This window comes from Tenrec ecaudatus, chromosome 2 (genome assembly GCF_050624435.1).
Source record: "Tenrec ecaudatus isolate mTenEca1 chromosome 2, mTenEca1.hap1, whole genome shotgun sequence".
Lineage (NCBI taxonomy): Eukaryota > Metazoa > Chordata > Mammalia > Afrosoricida > Tenrecidae > Tenrec > Tenrec ecaudatus.
This window is the reverse complement of record NC_134531.1, coordinates 142,038,787-142,060,311: the sequence shown is the minus strand read 5'-3', so window position 1 is coordinate 142,060,311 and position 21,525 is coordinate 142,038,787. Positions and strand designations below refer to the sequence as shown.

Here is a 21,525-nt window from a genome sequence, read left to right as displayed (position 1 = left end):
TTCCCAGTATTGTAATTTAGTGGATTAATGGCCTCTTTTATATTCCTGGCAGTAGAGATTCATTTCATACTCTTTTAACACAGGTTAACAAAGCCATAAAAGGATTGCACATATCTATTTCTTCCAAGAAACTTCTTTGGGGAAAAAAAGTCATGCACCTATTGGAAATTATTGTTCCAATTTTTTTCGAAGCTATAAGAAATGAAATATAGGCATAATGTTATTCCTCAGTTCCAGGGAGGCAAATAAGGGTTCTTAGTAGGGAAGAAGTAAAGAAATATACACAAAGCACTGGACATATTTGAATGCTAATGAATAGAATATTGTGAAAATAAGTTCTTGTTTATGTCATGTTATTTATTGAAAAGTAAATAATGTCATTTATTGAAAAGTAAATAATTTATAGAATAAATTTTTTTGCATCGGTAAGCACCAGATCTTTTTTAATCCAAGATGCAATGGGGAAACTATCCTACATTAGCAAAATTGGTTGTAAACTTAACATGATAAGTTGTAAGTAGCGTAGGACAATTTTGTGTATTCTTTACAAGGACTTGACTAGCAAGGGGTATGAGCTCACCTATGTCATGGAGTGAATAAGTGGTTATTTTTTTCCTGTTAATTAAAATACATAAGTTGTAAACAATTTACTGTCGCTATCTTTGGAAATTGGATTGCAGAATTATTGTAATTGAAATGGACTAAAAGAAAATTAATAGTATCCGGTATTAATAGAGCACAGACTATATTGTAGTCACTAATAATTGATATGTACTATCTCAACTCAAATTCAATAGAATAAGGAATGTGAAATTTAGAAATAAATTGGGTACCTTTGGAAATAAATAAAATTTTCAGAAGGATTATAAAAGAGTAATAATGCCTGAATTTTCAGGAAGATATTTATTATAACTTTTGATAGAAAAATGAGACTGTCTGCTCCCATGAAGACTTCCAAAGGTTCTGAGTTTTGTCGGAATTGACTCAGTGGCAGTGAATTTGATTTGGGTTTTGCTCGATACTAGCTGTCTTATCTAAAAATGTATGGGTCATTGTTTGTAGTGCTCTGGAACTCACATCTGATTTTAAAAGTTATCGGTTACCAAGAGGAAAGATCAGGTTTTGTGGCTATTGCATTTGGAAAGAGATAAACATCAGTAGCTCTCTATTTTACTGGTTTTCTTTAATGATTGACCTAGATCAGGTCTGTGATAATTGATTTAGTTCTTTGACCATGCACTGCTTGCCAGACAGAAAAGATGTTGGGCCCCAGGTGCATCCACCAGATAAACAAGTAAAACTCTACCCTCAAAGATACTCCATTGAAAGGAATAATCCTAACAATATAAATAAATACAGGTAAAAAATGAATGGCAAGGGCACACCGTTCAAAAGCATGGGTCCTGCAGTCAGATAGACTGTAGATCGATCCTAGTAGAGGATCACTCCAATCTGTGCCACCTTAGTGAAAGTGGCTACTTTAGCTGAGCCTCAATTCATCATCTGTTTAACGGGAAGGGCTGTAGCACCTGCATCATGCGTTAGTTTGTAAGAATGTAAAACGATAATTCATGTAAAGTCCTCCACACGGTATATAGCACATGGTTAATGGGTAGTAAATGTTACTTGTGATTAATGGTTTCCTAAGTAGTCATTTAGGAAAATGGCTAAGCTCATCATTTGGTGATTTGTGTGAATTTAAAATGATACTGCATATAAGTGGTTAGGAGTGCCTGGCACATTGTAAGTATGTAAAATAGGTTATTATTACTTCAACATAATCATGTAGAAAAAGAACTAATCTGAATATGTTAGCCTTGAGTAAAATGTGAGCCAATTTCAATGATCATTTATGTAAATGTATTGATATGTAAGGTTGTCATCATCACTGACATGCACATTTGAAGAAGCTTGCCAGTCCCCAGAGCACTTAGTGCACAACATTTCATCCTCACTGTGGTCCTGCAGGGCACTGTGGTGGATTCTCTTTTGCCTTTTCGATTGGTAAGAGAGATGAGGTATAGGAGAAGACGCCAAATCACTGTCTCTTTCATCACGGTTGCCCTGGGCTAGAATTCAGAATCCGTGCGTACACTTGGACAGGTTCAGAGACCAGAGGCTAGGTTCTCCAAGGTATCTGACCTGACTCTTAGATTTTGTCCAGCTGTCCATTACAGATTGAATTTGTTTCCGGCTTGGATAATTTCCACAGGGGCCTTGGGCATGTGTCAATTTTAGGAAAAATAAGACAAATATTTCTCAAAAGAAAATGTGAGTAAGTGGCCTTTTCTTCCCTTGAAATTAACCACAGCCCTCCAAAGGCTTTATGGACATCTCCTTTGCAGCTGGACTTAGGGCACAGAATTCATACTTTTCATGGGTCACTGGCATCTGGCTTCCTTCAGACTGGCTGATGCATCTCTAAACTCCACTGGATAAAAATAGCAGCCGAGGGATCGAGAGGGAATTTAATCATCAGTCCTGCTCCCCAATATGGTTTTGTTTCCCCTGGAATCTTCCTCAATGCCATCAAATGTCAATGTATGCATTTCTGCAGAATGAAAACCACAGTATCTTAATTGAGGTATTTGATGAGTTTGATCACTCATTATCTTCCTAATACATGCAAATAAAAATGCATTTGAATTCAAAGTTCGGTTTTTAAGAAAAATTTTAAAGTACAGGCAATCAGTTACCAATTGCAGGATTTTTTTTCCCAATTGCATTTTATTTTGCTCTTTATGGACCCTAAGCCTGGGACACAATCACCTGTGCGGGCCACATATTTGATAAGTCATGAATGTGGGTTTTGATCATCAGATGCTGTGGACCCTAATGCCTTTATCTTTCTAACATATTGTCTTTGATGAGCTCTTTCCAGTGCCTGTTGATATATATGGCTAAAGTATAAATATCTATGATATAGATATTGAGTGACAAGAATATATATCTATGATAGTGATATTGAGTGACAAGGACTCAATGTATTCCTAGACATATAAATGCGTAAAAGCATCATTACAGGTAATCAAAATAAGAAGGGGTTCAAACCAATTAGAATGTGAGGCTGGGGGGCTTCCATCAATATTGAACTTTATTCATGTGGCTGAGGGGTTAATTATCAAACCCCTTCTACTGAAGTAATCTCCCTGTGCACTAAGTAGCATTTCTCACTATCTGCTGCTGTGTAGACGTCACCCGTGTCAACTTCTCTAGGAAAGCAAAAGCAATGGCAATGTCGTGAGCATCCAAATGAGTGTTTCCAACCTGAGATTTTGAAGTCTTGGAAAGGGGCCTCGTTTATTTATTACTGTATCTAGGTGATTGCTTTCAAGGACATATAGAATATATATGCAGATCTTTTCACTTCTGTCAGTTCCTAGCTATGCACATAAAGGTTTTTCTTTGATAAAGAAAAATGAGATATAGTTTCTTTGATATAAAGGAAATAAAGATTGAGGTGATGATTTAACCAAGCACAGAAATGATTTGCCCTCCACTTGGTCTTTTTGCTTTACTTGCCTTAGCTTCACCACCTCGAGACTGCGACGAGCTTGCCTTTTCTGTTTGCGTTCCACGGAAATAAGGAGAGCTCAGAAACCATGCCTGAAGACCCTTTAAGTTTGTAGACGGCAGAGGCTGTGATATTCAGATGGGTTCTGAATTTAGATCGTTGCTCATGAATAAGTTGCTCGTGAAATATTTCTCTGCTCTCGGTGGGTTTCATGGTGATTATCTTTCCTGTGAGCCAATATCTCCATGGCTTGTTGCTGTGTGATCCTTGTGTATTCTTGACCTTGTAGTCCGACCTGCTTTTTCTCTTGAGCAGATCTCTGATGGAAAAGTGTCATGGAATCAAGCAATAGAGCCTGCCCCATCCAGGCAGTGACCATTTCATCGCTGATCCATTGTTTAGATCAGTGGTTCTCAACCTTGCTAATGCCATGACCCTTTAATAAGTTAATCATGTGGTGACCCGCCCCCAACCCTAAAATTATCTTTGTTGCTATTTCAAAACTGTCACTTTGCTGCTGTTATGAATCGGGCAACCCCTGTGAAATGATTCGACACCCAAAGGGGTCGCGACCCACAGATTGAGAACTGCTACTCTACTGAATAAACAACTTTTCTGAGGGAAAGGTGACTCAGCCATGGGAGGATGAGAGTCCAAGCTCTGATCTCCAGTCTTCGCTTTATACCAGAGATCCCAAATCGCTCCCATCAAGCTGATTCCAACCCACTGACCCTGTGGGACCAATGGGAACCGCCCCTGGAGGTTCCACGGCTGTAAATCTTTCTGCCATGGAGTGGCTAGCTGTTAGTGGTCCAACACACAACCCACTGTGACACCTGAGACAGGGTCCCAGCAGTAGACCAAGGGTAAGCTAAGCAGAAAAATTAAATAGACTAAGATTAATTCTCAAAGCTTAAAAAAATCTCATAACATATGGCTTCATTTTAAAGTCTTTCTCAATTTCTTTTGTTTTCTGAACAAAATGGTTTAAGTGAAATGCTGAGTATTCTTTTTGTGAGGAGACAAGACCAATAACAAAGTGAAAACTCCCTAGCACATGAAAAATAGTGAAAGCAAATCCCCAGGTACTCACTTTTTTGAGCAAATACACTCTTGGTAAGATTAATTGCACTCCAATATAATTTGAATAATGCATGAGGGGTGGGACTGAAAAAAGGAATGTAGAAAACTTCTGATAAGAGTAATAGAAACAGCAGGAAAATTGAACACACTAGCGTTGGGTAGAGGTTTGCGCTTTATGGTGAAGGTATCTGAACCCTAGAGCTAAGGACACCCTCAAGATCATAAGCCTAGCTGGGGATGGAGTACTTTGGCTCAAACTCAAATTATACTATAGTTGTTATTCTCTGATTTCTTAAAAAGCCCGTTTAAAACCTTGGCAACCTAAAGGTCAAGTAACTGATCAAAAGTCGCAAGGCCGGTAAATGGTGGAGTCAGGGTTCCAAAGCTAGATAGATGGTCTGGTTCCAAGCCTTTATTTCATTTCATTGTTGTTAGGTAATTGAAAATCAGTTCTAACTGACAACATTTCTAGATCTGTATTTTAGAGCAAAACACTGCCCAGTCTTTTCCCCTGACCTTCTATTTACTAAGTACGATGTCCCCTGACCCTCGATGTACCAAGCATGATGTCCCCTGACCCTCCATGTACTGAGTATGATGTCCCCTGACCCTCTATGTACTGAGTATGATGTCCCCTGACCCTCCATGTACTGAGTATGATGTCCCCTGACCCTCTATGTACCAAGTATGATGTCCCCTGACGCTCTATGTACTGAGTATGATGTCCCCTGACCCTCCATGTACCAAGTATGATGTCCCCTGACCCTCCATGTATCAAGTACGATGTCCCCTGACCCTCCATATACTGAGTATGATGTCCCCTGACCCTCCATATACTGAGTATGATGTCCCCTGACCCTTCATGTACCAAGTATCATGTCCCCTGACCCTCTATGTACAGAGTATGATGTCCCCTAACCCTCTATGTACTGAGTATGATGTCCCCTGACCCTCTATGTACTGAGTATGATATCCCCTGACCCTCTATGTACTGAGCATGATGCCCCCTGACCCTCTATGTACCAAGTATGATGTCCCCTGACCCTCCATGTACTGAGTATGATTTCCCCTGACCTTCCATGTACCAAGTATGATGTCCCCTGACCCTCTATGTACAGAGTATGATGTCCCCTAACCCTCTATGTACTGAGTATGATGTCCCCTAACCCTCTATGTACTGAGTATGATGTCCCCTGACCCTCTATGTACTGAGTATGATATCCCCTGACCCTCTATGTACCAAGTATGATGTCCCCTGACCCTCCATGTACTGAGTATGATTTCCCCTGACCTTCCATGTACCAAGTATGATGTCCCCTGACCCTCTATGTACTGAGTATGATGTCCCCTGACCCTCTATGTACCAAGTATGATGTCCCCTGACCCTCTATATACTGAGTATGATGTCCCCTGACCCACTATATACCAAGTATGATGTCCCCTGATCCTCTATGTACTGAGTATGATGTCCATACCAGAAACTGGTTTCTCCTAATAACATGTCTGAAGTATGGGATTCAAAGGCTCACTATCTTTGCTTCTCAGGAGCACCTGGCCGGACTTCTTCCAGCAGAGACTTGCTCATTCTTCTGGAAACCCATGGCATATTCAGTGTTCTTCACCAACACCATAATTCAAATGCAAAGGTTTCCCTCCTGTCTTCTTAGCTCTCCAAGTGACACATTTGCTTGTTACACTTTATCGAGAGATCTTTCGCAGCAGATTTGCTCTGCGCAACACATCATCTGATTTCCTGACCTCTTCTGTGGGCGTTGACTGCCGAAGTCAATCCAGGTGAAAGGAAACTCTTCCTTGACAAGGTCAACCTTTTGTTTCTCGTGATGTTGCTTCTTCGTCCGGATGGATGGATTTTTGTCTTCTTTGGGTTGAAAAGTAATAATCTAAACTGTAGGCTGCAAACTTTGATCTGGATATGAGAGGAAAATCATAATAGTACTAACTCAAAGGCTGGTTTCAAATGTTAATACCTGTAAAACCCTTAGTATAGTATCTGCCATAGACTAGGCACTCAGTTATTAGTATGACTATTATTATTAACCACTACCTTATGCTACAAAGAGTAGAGTGACCAGTTAGATGAGAACCTGAGATGTTGACCTATTTCTTTCACCAAGTATCCAGGTTCAGTCTTAGAGGACGTGACTGAATTCCCTCAAAAGGGCAGCTTCAGGGGCCACCAGTCACTGCCATTGATTCAAAGACTGCTCCCTGTCCCATCTTGCTGTTTAGTAGGGGTTAAATTACATGGCACCAGAAAACGGTGCTCCTAGAGAACAGCAGGGAATGTGAAGCAGATGGTACTGTTCTGTTGCATTTTTTTTTACATTTTATTAGGGGCTCATACAACTCTCATCACAATCCATACATATACATACATCAATTGTATAAAGCACATCTGTACATGCATTGCCCTAATCATTTTCAAAGCATTTGCTCTCCACTTAAACCCTTTGCATCAGGTCCTCTGTTCTGTTGCATTTTGTTGCCATCTTTTCCATGAGCTCACTAATTGGTGATACATCTGAGCCAAAGATTCAGACCCATGGTGCCCTGCTGGGTGATACAACCTGTAGAGAGTGGGGCACTCCGTGAAGTGGGAGGGAACTGAAGGACAGCACTGAAGGGGAACTTTCTTCATGACAGTTACTTCCCTTCAGCCTCCTGTGGCCCCTATGACACAGATCATTGCCTATGTTGTACAAGTGAGAAACCAGAATTCTGAGATGTTAAGACTTGCTACATTTACACGACTGAAAATAAATGAGAATAAAGCCAACGACTATCTGCCTGATTTAGTCATACGTGTAGCTCCCACCCTCCAGCTCCATCTCCCATTTCACTCCTCCTAAAGCTCTGAATCGAGGCTCTATAACCAAATCAATATTCTATTTGAAAAAAAAGTTCAAGTAATCCGATTTGTTTTCATCTCATCCATGAAGACAATGTTTTCTAATAATATTTCTCATAAATGTTCCATCATATTATTATTACTACCCTGCGTGTGCTCGTGACAATGTTTCCTCTGTCCCACACCTGTGTCATCTGTCAGCCCCCTTGAAAGCAACTAAGCATCTCTGCCTTGTTGTCATCCAGGTTGGGCAGCAGCACCTTCAAAAACATGCAGCGCCGACACACCACCTTGAGAGAGAAGGGCCGCCGCCAAGCCATCCGGGGTCCTGCCTACATGTTCAACGAGAAGGGCACCAGCCTGACCGCGGAGGAGGAGCGCTTCCTGGATTCAGCCGAGTATGGCAACATCCCTGTGGTCAGGAAGATGCTGGAGGAGTCCAAGACCCTCAACTTCAACTGCGTGGACTACATGGGGCAGAACGCGCTGCAGCTGGCCGTGGGCAACGAGCACCTGGAGGTCACCGAACTGCTGCTCAAAAAGGAGACGCTGGCGCGGGTGGGGGACGCGCTGCTGCTGGCCATCAGCAAGGGCTACGTGCGCATCGTGGAGGCCATTCTCAACCACCCGGCTTTCGCACAGGGCCAGCGCCTGACGCTCAGCCCTCTGGAGCAGGAGCTACGGGACGATGACTTCTACGCCTATGATGAGGACGGCACGCGCTTCTCGCACGACATCACTCCCATCATCCTGGCGGCGCACTGCCAGGAGTATGAGATCGTGCACATCCTGCTACTCAAGGGCGCCCGCATCGAGCGGCCCCATGACTACTTCTGCAAATGCGCCGAGTGCACCGAGAAGCAGCGCAAAGACTCCTTCAGCCACTCACGGTCGCGCATGAACGCCTACAAGGGACTGGCAAGTGCAGCCTATTTGTCTCTGTCCAGCGAAGACCCCGTCCTCACCGCTCTGGAGCTGAGCAACGAGCTAGCCAGACTGGCCAACATTGAGACTGAATTCAAGGTACGGTAACTCCCATTCACCACCACCACCCCCCACCCCCCACCCCACCACCACCCCCCACCCCACCCCCGCAGGCAGATGGCCCGGGGGCGCTCCCACTGAGTCAAGCAACTATCTGGGTGGTTTTCTTCTCTGATGAGGGGTGAAAGCCTCAGGGTCTTGTGATTCAGGGTCAAGGGAAGAAAGAGAATTTCCTCAACTTGTGTCTGATGACAGCCGAAGGCAAACACAGCCTGTTGAGTGGGATATTTTAAACTACATAAATGCAGTAAAGAGGTGGCTTAAGCACAGAGTAAAGAAAGCACTTGGTAGGCAACAGGAGAATGTGGTTCTGGTATAAATACTTCAATTTCGGCTCCTGGTGGTTCTTTGCTAATGCAGCGCTTACCTTTCTTGGGTGTTTCACTCGCATGGTTCTCTGCTTGGTGTTGTTCATGTCTCTACCACATCCTGGACTGCGTGGGTCTTAGTTTCAGTCTCATACTCTAAATCTTCAGAGATTAGCTGCACCCTTTCCCAACCCTAGAGGGCTAAGGGGATTGCCCTTGTCAAAGGGCAGGAAAACAGAAACATAAATGAAAACAAAACCAGTTTTGTAGAGGTGAGCTTGCCACCCCAGGAGAAGAAGCCCAGGGCAAAGTTCAAGAATTTATTCACCCTGAACATCAGGACCTCCCAGGCCATTCCCAAAGCCCATTATTCAATTACCGTTTTCTGCTTCTGTCGACTGACTCTCTCTAAAAGAGGAGACTGGGACCTAGTATAGTGGCTTCCTTGGACACGATGCTTAATAGTAATAACAGCAAATACTTAGTGAGGACTTATGTGACTGGGAGCCCTGGTGGGTAAACACTCAGCCATTGACTAAAAGGTCAGAGGCTCAAGCCCATTAGCCACTCCAGGAGAAAATGTAGCAGCTTGCTTCTGTCTTGGAAACCCTGTGGGATGAATTCTATCTTGCCCTACAAGGTGGCTGTAAGCCAGAATCATCTTGAAAGCAACTGGGTTTTTATTTAACAGGATGATTACCTTGTGACCTTTTTTAACTGCTTCAATTAAAAGCCATCTGACTTTAGTACTGCCTTATCCCCATTACATATGAAGGCAGGGGTAGAGAGAGGTTAAATAACTTGCTCAGTAGCAATTAGTAAAGAGCAAAACCATGGCTGCAATCCAGGCATTCAGACCCCACAGCCAACTGCTGAACATCTAGCTATTATGACCTCAGAAAGCTTGGCTAGGGTCGTGACCCTCTCAGGGTTTCACTGTCTTTATCTGAATGATGAAGGGATTCCTCGTTGCAAACATTAGGCAGGGGGAAAAGGAACTACAACTAAATCCATCATTTCTCACACTAGCCTTCAGCAAGAGTCTATAATGTCCTCGTGCTAAGGAACATGTCAAGCGATGTCACACTCAGGGCTGACAGTAGATTAGGGAAAGCACGCCATGGTGACAGAAACGTTTATTATCCAAGTAAGATGCTGTGGCAAGAGCTGAGTGGCCAGTGCTGAGTATCCGCTCACTGCAAGGGAGGACTCTGCGAACTTGGTCTTCAGGGAGGCTCCGAGGAGGAGATGAAACAGGGGAAGAGGAGGATCCACGGGAAAAGAGAAAGTGGTGCTTGGTGAAGGCAAGTGTAGGGAAGGCCCAGCGTGGGCAGGGCGGGTGGGGACGGGTGAGAAGCTTCGTGCAATTAGAACACAGACTTCCTCTAAGGAAACTGCCGAAGGGGTGACGTGGGGAAGATCTCTGGGGGTCTTCTGTGTCAGGTTGAGCCCTTCAGATATGATCTGGAAAGAAGCCAAGAGGCCCTGGAAAGCTGTGACTAGAGGAGTGAATGACAATGACCGGATATCTCCAGGTGCACTTGACAACTGCTAAGATGTACTGAATGGTTGTGACTGTCCTTTGAGTGGAGGGATGCATGTGGGAGGCAGTGAAGGTCTAGCTGTCATGCATAGTGCCCCGGAGGCTTCTCTCTAGGACCGGAATCACCCACGGGCATAAACGAAAGGACCAGGCTTGCAGGAAACAGGAGGTTCAGAATCCTATAAGGAGAGAAATGTTTCATGTTGTCCCTCATCTCAGACCATTGCAGCAGATTAGAGCCCCAACTGACCCTTGCTGCCCCTGACTTCATTTAGAACCATTGGCAAATGTGTATATAGAAATTACGCAAATATGTTCCCCCCAAATAGAACTATTAAATCTTTCCTTGTTTCTGGATAGTAAACCTCATCTGCCAGTTATTATGGCAAAGGATAATACCAGGAAGCTCGGTAGAATCTTGCTTCGTTCCCTGGTCTTCAGGCTGAGGCTGCACGCACATAGTTAATTAACAAGTCAAGTAACTCAGATACAAGGAAAAGAGGAGGGGGGATAATTCAAGCAAACATGACTTTTTATCAGATTATCTACTTATCTGGCATGTGGGAGCAAGCCAGCCTGACTAAATAACACTAGGCTAGACTAGCATTTGGAAGCATATCTGAGCCACTTGTTTTCTTTATTAAAATCCAAAGTCTAGCATATGTTAGTACACATAGAAGGAAAGCTGGAAATTGATTTAAAACTGTTTTATGATATTTTGATATTAAAGGTAAATTATGAAAATTATGGAGAATAAAGAACACTACTAACCTGGTAACAAACTCATCCTGCAATGGGCTGATTTAGTCAGAATTAGAATTAGCAAAAATACATTCACTGGCTATTAATGTCCCGCTAGTTACCTTTGTTTGAAATAACGTCTTTCAGATTGTCTACAAATGGTGCATCATAAATTAACATTAAGTGTTCCTTTGGAACTTTATTACTTATTCATCTATCCTTGTACCTGCATTCCTGACATTATAAATTGTCTCAGAGAAGAAAGCAGCTTAAGCAGGAGAGGAGTCAAATTGTACTAAAAGAATAAAGAGCAAATGTAAATGCACTCTTTATTAGTCTGTGATGCTTTAAAGGAACTATGAATTGCTGCCTGTAGTATGTTATAAAGATGGCCCAATATCATAAACTGTAACAGGCTATCAAATTCCTATTGTAAATGCCGTATGCCATCCTCCACCATCCTTTGCACCCATCACTGGGAAGATTATGCTTCCTGACTAGGGAGCACCATACATGAAAACCTGGATTCCGTTTCCCAGGAGTCATTGTTTGGGATCATTTTAATTTATGACCAGAATAGAGTCCAGTCATTAACAAAAAGTACAGCCAATGTCAAGTTCTCTAGTGAATTGTAGCTGGTGTCAGATGCCTGCTGGCAAGTCATTGCTTTGGGTGTGAAAATTCTGCAGCTGTTCATGGATTTTCTTTAATCTTCTTGAGTCTAAAACCCGATGTGGTCACAGGGGCTTTCCCAGTGCTTTTCACGATGTCCAGTAACCTAGTCAATACTCCGTACATAGTTTGTGCAAGGAATGAAATAAACTCCTAAAAGGAAAAACATTTCAACGGATGAAGCTAGTGATCATTTTGAGCTCTGGTTTAAATTCTCCATAAATGTGACCCAATAAAGGTAGTGGATGGATATAATGAAAGGGAGAGTCTCTGAAGAGGGTCATATGCTAGTTGGGAAGAAAAAACACGCAGTCAACAACCAAGGACTGTCTAGTGCCGATGACCACTACGCTCAAAGAGGGCAGAATGTGTCTTCTTGGTCTTGCCCCCATTAGATATGAGGCCACTGCCCACAAAGGGCAATTTGGTTGATTGGTTTATCTAGGTAATAGGAGCCATTGACGACTGGACTCTTGGGAGGGAGTCACTTTGATGGACTCAAGATGAGGGAATGGGAACAAAGAATTTGTATCTCTCCTTGGGGTTACAACTTTTCCACAATGAGATATCTGCATCTTTTCTGAGTTAATCTTCTGATTTTCCCACTGATGATCATTCTGATAGGTTTTCTGCCTCTCGTTTGACTGATACCTTCACGGTCAAGTTCCTAGGCATTTTATTTATGTGTTGCTTTGCTGCGGAGCTGTTCGGCATTTCAAAATGAGTAGAGGAGTTCAGCCTTTCTCCAGCTCAAGGTCACGGGCCACAGCAATGTCTGGGTGTGGGTGGGACTGGCGTTGGAGGTGGAGGAAGATATTGCGATGACAATAGTGAGGTTTAGGGCTTTGAAAAGACAGAGGAAGCAGAACAAGGGTGGAGAGACCTCTTGTGCGCTCATCTTTTGCTTAATTTTTTTTAAATCCAGTGTCCCCAAGCTGGGGGATTGTGGAAGCCCAATAAACACTTTATCTTATTGTCTAAAATCTGGTTACTCTCAAGAGCAGCAAAGCTATACCTGAGAAGGCTTCTGTTGTTGAAAACAATGTCCATATAGAAGTTGCTGATTGAACTTTAGTGCAAGGATGTTTTTCTTATAGAACACATAGGGAGAGAAGAGGGAACAAGAAAATCAAGCCATCTTGCTTAAAATATTAATGATTTTTATGTCTATCAATGAATTGTTAACCACATGTATTATGAAAAACAGATGATGAATTATGTCTCGATGTTTGTGCTGCCATTTTAACAACCCATAAAAAACTCTCTGGGCCTAAAATATCACAAATTAAAAATGCAAATAATAATAAATCGGACCAATTTTCCACATGCTATAATCTCTAGTGAGACTATTGTAGAAGATAAAGATGTTGAGATGACAGTTTGTGATCTGCTTGCAAACTTATCAAAATGGAAAAGAATAGAGGAGGGCAGAGGAGGAGGACTCCAGTATTATTGTGGTGCTGAGAGCTCGGAATGCATATGAACTCTGGCTGTCTAGACTCCTGGAAGGAAGGTTGCTTCTATGAAAACCGACAGTAGGCCTGAGGAGGTACCAATGTTTGGACAAGCTGATAGCCCCTTGCCTAGAGTGGAATCTGTATTTGTACCAGTTTCTCACATTCTGGGCCTATTTTTAGGATTTGTAAATCTTACAGATCAACACACTGAGAAAATGCATCTCTTTGAAACCTGAAAGCCTGGCTGGTAGTATAAACAAATGTCTGCTTAACGTGCAGGAATTGACTTGAAAATTGGTTCCTTTTCCATTGGGAAAACTGTATTTTAAGCTGTGAAGGCTGCAGGTTTTAAAGGCAAGGTTCATGTGCTGTTTTATAAGAGAATCTGGCAGAAAACTCCTCAGGGAGCCTTAACTAGATATCATTTCCATATCATCAGGAATCAAGCCATCCTACCCGGAGCCCTTGTCTGGAATACCTGATGGTGCACCATGCAGGTAAAGAAGAGGGAGATCACAGCTGGAGATGATTAGCTGTGATGGGGCAGTCGCTCACTGAGCAGGCACAGGGGTGGGTGGGTGGGTGAGTGAGCAAAGCATGAGTGCCTGTCCAGGCCCACACTGGGGTCAGGGTCACAGAGCCACTATCTGAGAGGACAACAGCCAGGTACTGGTTATCTCAGGAGAAAGGACAGACCATGACTTACCCACATTAACTCTGTCTCCCAGTTTTCTAGGAGAGCACTATTTCTAGAGCATTCATGAATGAGGCATCTTGGGGAAATGAGCTAGCTAATGTGTATTCCAATGACACGTCTTCATTGGGTCACAACCAATACTTAAAAGAAGTTAAATTCTTCTCTTCCAGAGTTTCAGGCAAGAGTCTGAACCTCAAAAGTGCAGGGAGATGATAGATGTTGAGGGACCCATTCAAGTGGGATAAAGAAGATCACTACGCTAGAAAAGAACGGGGGCAGGGGATGGGGTCTGGCAAGTCCCCAATATAGCCATTTTCCTTTCCTCGAGGCTGTGTAGTGGAGAGCAGAGAACTTAGGTCTGGAATCAGCCTGACCTAGGTTTCAGCTCCAGCTCTATCTCGGGCATCAATGAAAGTTAATTTATTTGAAAAATGTGAAAAATAGTAGGTATTTCCATTGTACATGTTCAGTTGTAATGTGTGGGAAAGGAAAGGCCTGTTTTCTCCATCCTGAAATTTGCTCTTACTCTTAAACCTCCATCTCCTTAAATGACACCACACTATCCCCAGAAAGTCTTGATACATAGCAGAAAAATAATTTCCTTTGTGTTAATGTCAGCTCATCGTAACCCTATAGACAGTAGACGGCCTCTCTTTCTCCCAGGGAGCAGCTGGTGGGTTCAAGTTGCTGACCTTGCAGTTAGCAGCTTAGTGGCCACAAGGGACCTTTCCCTGATGCATCCTGGGCACTGAATACATATAAGCTTAATAGGTAAATATATGTTTCTGTAAATGAATGAATCAATAATAATTTCCTAGGGTGTTACCACAAAACCAAAGTCAGTGTTGTTGAGGCCATTCTGACTCAGAGCACAGATGTTAAATACCATGAAGAATGTAAAGTTCTTTGCATAAAACCTGACACATAAGCACTGCTATTTCCCAGGCAGCTCAATGAATAGCCTGTTTTGTTCCTTCAAAGTCTGTAAGATAATCAGCACTGCAGCTCTCTTGCTTACAGGCTAAGTTCCAGACCAGTGCCCACTCTCTCCCGGGACCCTCCTCTGCTCTACTGAGCTCCCAAAATCCCCACAGGTCTTACTTCTGAGCTCTATGGTTTAAAGTAGTCTGAGGGAATATTTTCTCATTAGAAAGATGCAGACCACGGAAACTGAGGTAAGTCTGTGCCAAGCCAAAGCACACCACTGCCATCGAATCATAGCCACCCTCTAAAGGGTTGACTAGACTGTCAAACTTTATGGGAAGAGACAGACCTGTCTTTCTCCTGAGGAGTGGCTGGTGTTTTTGAACCAACAACCCTGTGGTTAGCAGCCCAGCACTTATCTGATAGCACCACCAGGGCTCCTAAACTGCTGCTAAAATATTGCTGTGAAAAGAAACTCGGTGGGCAGGAAAGCCCGAGGAGCAAATGTGAAGGAGAAAGGAAATGCACAAACAGAATTCATGCCAAATACACAGAGATTTTTTCCTGAAAATTATCACCATGGAAAAGTTTCACCACTATCCACATGTTTAAAAATGGGACAAAAATAATTTCTGATGCAAGTGTAGCTATCAGTCAGAAATATCAGATGAAATGGAGACAATTCTTAGAGAATATTAGCCAATGCCCAGGGAACAAATTAAGACAGGGAGAATTTCAGAAATTTTTCTCTGGGGTTGGTGGTGTGTGAAAATATGTTGGGCACTATGGAATCTGTTCAGACTACTACCACCTGTATGTACAACAAAACAAAAGGCTCACAGTCCTCAAAGTTGTTTCCTAGGGTTGAATATTGCAGCCAGTGTATCAATCCATCTTGTGGAAGATCTTCCTGCTTGCTCTGACCCTCTACTTTACCAAGAAAGACAGCCTTCGCCGGACTGGTCCTCATTGATAATCTCTCCAAAGCATTTCAGACATTTCTAAGGAGCATTGAAGCTGTACTTCTTCCAGACAGACTTCTTCATTCTTCTGGAAACCCATGGTATTCGCAATATTCCTCATCAGCACCGTTATTCAAAAGCATTAACTTTTTTTCCGTCTTCTTTATGTACTGTTCAGTGTTCATATGCATATGGGGCAGTCAAAAATTCCATGGCTGGGGCCAGGCGCACCTTAGTCCTCCAAGGGGCATCTTTCCTTTATAACACTTTAAAGAGGTTGTGCCCAATGTAATCTGTCATTGGATTTCACGACTGCTGCATCTAGTGAGCATGGATTGTGGATCCAAGCAAGACAAAATCCTTGACAACTTCCATCTTTCCTCCATGAACCAGGATATTACGTATTTGTGGAGAAAATGGTCTTCTTTACATGGTGTTTGCTGTTTCAGCCGAGATCCCTCTGACATCACTAAGGACATCCTCAGTTCAAGCCCTGTTCAAGTCTTCGCAGTGTCCTGTCCCTGTCCTGCAGCAATCTTATCTTCAGCTAAATTTCACTTGCATGTGATATTAATCGTATTATTTGATCATTTTTGCATCGCCTTTCTTAAAATTGGCACAAATATAGCTTCCTGCCGGTCACCCAAGTAGCATTTTCCAAATTTCTTGGCACTGATGATGGGTACTTCTGGGATTGCATTTATCTGTGTAAGCATCTCAACTGCTGTCTCATCTATTCCTGGAGCCTTGCTTTGTGTCAATAACGTCTTCTCTAATCCCTAATCAGTTCTTCATCATATGCTACTTCCCGAAATAGCTCATCAGAGACTAATCCCCCCCCCCCCGCCACCCGTCCCCCATCGGACAACTTACATTGGTTCTGGGACAGGGAGGACTAGCGCTGGCAATGCCATCGCACTCAGCTGTTAACTGAAAGTTGATTGGTTTGGGTGCAAGGGTTGTGTATTCCTTCTAGTTTCCCTTCATCCTTCCTGCCTCATTTAGTATCTGGTCCATTGAATCCTTCCGTGTTTCACCTTGAGGGTGAATATGCTTCACTTCTTTTAGAGTGTGAACTATGGAGCATGCTCTTCTCTTTGGGTTTCTAATGCCAGTTCCTCTTACGTTATAATGCTTTGTCTTCTCAAGCTAGTCACTGAAGTTTTCTGTTCAACTTCTGCTTACTTCATCGTTCTTCCATTTGCTCTATATTCCACAGCAAGTCACAGAGTCTCTTCTGTCATCCGTTGATGTCTATTCTTTATTTCCTGTCTGTCTAATGATCTTTTGCTTTCTTTGTGTATAATGTCTGTCTGGTCTTTGGTCTTTAATGCTTGATGTATCAAATCTATTCTTGAGATGGTTTCTAAATTCAAATGTGATATACTCAAAGCCATACTTTAGGGCTCATGAACCTGTTTTAATTTTCTTTAGCTTCAACTTGCACTTGCATATAGTTGCTGTTCCATGGTCAGCCAGTGCCTAGTTCTGATAATGACACTGAGTTTCTCCACAGTGATTTTCCACAACGGAGTCCATATAATTCCTGTGTGTGCACCTGGTGAGGTACATGTTTATCATTGCCATTTCTGTTTTTGAAAAAGGGACTTGCAGCGAAGAAGTCACTGGTCTTAAAATTTTATTATGTGATCGCTGGTGGTTTTTCTATCACCAAGGTAATGGTCCAATTATCAATCTCCTTTGTTTTCAACTCTTACATTTCAATAGGCAATAGTTATGAAAACATCATGGTTGCATGATTCATCAATTTCAGACTGTAGAAGTTGATAAAAAAAATCTTTAGAAGTTGATAAAAATGTGTAGAAGTTGATAAAAAAATTTTTCATCTTTAGGCATTAGTTATTGGTGCATAAATTTGAAAAACAGTGATGTTAACTGTTCTTTTATGCTTTGGGCTACTATGCTATTACCAATAGTGTTGTACTTCAGGATAGATCTTAAAATGTTGGGTGTGTGTGTGTGTGTGTGTTTTACCAGGAATGTGACTTCACTTCTCTTTGATTTTTCATTCCTGACATCGTAGAACACATGATTGTTCAATTCAAAATGATCAATACCGCACAATCATTTCAGCTCACTTAAGCCTAGCATAGCAGCCTCTTATGCTATGCATTCCCATATAACTTTTTGATAAATTCCAATTTTCCTAGATTCATACTTCATATTTTCCACTTTCCACCTATTAATGGACATTTGTAGTTATTCCTTCCATTTAGAGTTGTCCACATCAGCATATAAAGGTCCCAAGGCTTTGCTATGTCCACATCATCCAGGTAAGCTCTAGTTTGGGGTGGCAGCTCTTCCCTAGTCATATGCCCCAGTGCCTTCCATCACCCTGAGAAGTTCACCTTCTGGTACTGCCTCAGCCAATGACTCTTGGTTATTCATACGGTTTCCGCGGGCTAATTTGTTTTCTTTTCTTTCTTTTATTTAGAAGTAGATCATTGTGTCTTTCTTCCTATTATTAGAACACTACATAAACTAACCATACAATGGTAGCATTAATTAAATATGCTGTAAACACCATTAGTATGAAAGTGTGTGCTTCATTAGATGTAAGTTTACATTTGGCTTAAACGGGAGGAATACTTGCCAGGATGGTGGGACAGGAGTAGGTATGGTTTGTAGACTTGTGGATCATCAGAACTAGATGAAATCTATAGCTACAGCTACAGAACTAAATAAAAAAGTATCATTCACACAAAAAAAATGCTTTGGTTTCTTATATTGGGTTTTAGGTTAAATCCTGGAAATAAAATGATGAACAAGACAAAATTCCTAGCTTCAAGAAACTTTGTGTTGGTCTGGGTTGGCCACAGAAACAAAACCAGGGATATTGATGTATGTATAAGAAAGAGCTTAATATTAATAAGTACTTTTATATCAAGAAGGAATTCTCAACCCAGTCCAACTCAGGTCCTTAGGTCTTATGCTAGCCCAGAGCCCTCTTCAGACTCACATATCTGAAGATAGCTAGCACAGAAAGGTGAAGCAGGGTGCTGAGAGATCATTGGTTGTGAGTACAGGGTCACTTGGATCTAAGGTCACCAACAGTTCTCCAGGGGCCCATATGGGGACACCACTGAAGGCATACACTAGTCCAAGTAAGGAGGAAGGCAAAGGGCATGAGCAAGGAAGGGGATGCTCTCACTGTCTCCCATATAAAAAGGTCATTCCCTCAAGGAAGTATCACCAGGCTACCACCTGATTAACAAGTTGGACTCCATCCCTACCTCCACATAGGTTCAAGTTGACATAACACCTAATATCCATAAACTTATAGGCTTATAGAGGAGATAAGCATTCCTCATATAATAACACAAATAAAAAATTGAGCTGAATGCTCAACAAAAGTGTAGTTTTAAAACAATTGGTGTTGGAAGGCAGCTGGATATGTAAGGTCAATTGTGTATAGATGTGCTTAAGGTTTCTTAGAGAAAAAAACTTGTCAATTTGCTGCACTGTGGCGGCTGTGTGTTGCTGTCACTGGTATTTCAAATGCCAGCAGGGTCATCCAAAGTGAACAGATTTCAGCAGAACTTCCAGACTAACAAGAGACTACGAAGGAGGAATTGGCTGTCTACTTCAGAGGGATTCACCTCTGAAAACCTCATGGATAGCACTGAAACATGGTTACAATTTGAAGGCCTAATAAATAGAAGCAGGAGTTTGTCAGAGATAGTGCCAGAAGATGAGCCCGAAACCAGAAGGTACTCAAACTATGACTGTGGAAGAGCCGCGTTCTCCGAATGGAGTTGACAGCAATAACGTGGAAAGAGTAAAGCCTGTGGGAGTGAAATCTTTGTGATCTTCATTGGCTAATTGAGCACTACTCAAAAGGAGAGGGAACAGCTACAAAATCTACTAATGATGGAAACTTGTGGTGTGCTTGGAATGAGACTTGGAAGTATGCATCTGTGTTAATTTGGACTTGTCAAAAATTATATGGACTGCATAAAGGTATGTATCCTAGGTATTACTGAGCAAAAATGGAATGGGATTTGACATTTTGAATCAGAAAATTATATGACTTTTTATGCCGGGAATAACATAATCGAGAGGAATGGCTTTGCACACATCTTTAAAAAGAACATTTTAAGATCTATCTTGAAGTATAATGCTGGAATTCCAACCAGCACACCATTATTCAAATTTGTGCACTAGTGATGAAAAAAATTAAAGAATTTTACAAACATCTTCAGTTTGAAATAGATAAAAGATAATTGTGTTAGACAGGGTTCTCTAGAGAAACAAAACCAGGACATTTATGACTAGAGAGATAGATAGATAGATAGATAGATAGATAGATAGATAGATAGATAGATAGATAGATAGATAAAGAAATAAACAGCTAATTTTTCCACAGAGCAGTACAAATGGCTCAGTTCAACTCACTGCCATAAGACAGTTAATACACTGGCCATCCTTCAACTCATGAGGGGTGCTAGGACCCCTCAAGGAAGCAGACAGCTAAGTCTTCTGTGAGAAATATAGGCAGTCTGGCCACAGGCAGCAAACAGCAGGGCAGGTCACCAACAGTCAGCCAGATGACAGGGTCCAACTGTCCCCAACTCAAGTGATGTATACACCAGCAGTATGGCAAAGCAAGTCTTGAAGGAACCTCAGACCATAATGACACAGTCCACGGGTTGGGTTTCCCACAGGTAGTGTAGCTTGCAAGTTAAGGCAGAGAACTAGCAAAGGTAGAAGCACACTGGTCTGATCATCAGAGAGTGAGAGACAGAAAAATGAGGCTCACAGAGCCATTTATCTCCCTGCCCTTCAGTTAAACTGCAACCTTATTAACCCTACATGTGTTTGTTGGCCAGGTTGGCACAATAAACCTATCATAATCCACCCCTTGCCAACTTGGCACCCGTACACAATTCTTTAGCCATATATAATTTCCAGACATTAATGAAATCACACTTATACTTAACATCAAATATCTATCATACATATAAATGAAAACACAGAGTCTAATTGTATCTGATACATCATACATAAACAAAGGAAAGATATTCAATACGCACATTATAAAGAAAATAAATTGACAATCACGAACCTCGCTTTTGCTTTAGGCCATGTGGTCATAACAGATAGATAGAACTGCCTTCTTCTACTACCCAATCTGTATTACCGTTGCCCTCGGCAAACACCTCAAATGGCTGCAGTTTTTTGCCTGGTGGGTGACCCAGACCTTCATTCCTGAGGAGTCTGGGTCATTAGACAACCTGTCAGGATTGCGTTGCTGTAATTTAAGTTTGGAATGAAAAATTCCAAAACAGAGAATGGAACAATAGTTGGAAAATATGGTTTTGGTGATGGAAATGAAGCTGGAGATGGCATAGTAGAATTCTGCAAGGCCAATAACTTTTGCAAGGCCAAATACTGCAAGGCCAATAAATTCTGCAAGACCAAATACTGTTTTTAAGCAACACAAACAGCACCTATACACATAGACTTCTCCAAATGGAATACACAGAAATCGAATTGATTACATTTGTAGGAAGAAACAGTGGAGAAGCTCAACATCAGAAGCTAAAATGAGACCAAGGGCTGACTATGGAATAGATTATCAACTGCTCATTTGTAAATTCAGGTTGACGCTGAAGAAAATGAAAACAAATTCACAAGAGCCAAGATACACCCTTGTGTATATCCCACCTGAATTTAGAGACTACCTCAAA

General features: G+C 42.0%; 1 protein-coding gene across 1 annotated transcript in view; it reads left to right on the top strand.

The window, feature by feature from the left end:
* The first annotated feature begins 1,234 nt into the window (after window positions 1-1,234).
* TRPC7 (transient receptor potential cation channel subfamily C member 7) overlaps window positions 1,235-21,525 on the top strand; it is a 186,413-nt gene continuing 166,122 nt past the window's right edge. Inside the window, exons 1-2 of the mRNA XM_075542691.1 lie at window positions 1,235-1,359; window positions 7,712-8,489. Of these exons, the coding sequence (XP_075398806.1) occupies window positions 1,235-1,359; window positions 7,712-8,489 (903 nt within the window). The remainder of the gene's footprint in view (window positions 1,360-7,711; window positions 8,490-21,525) is intronic.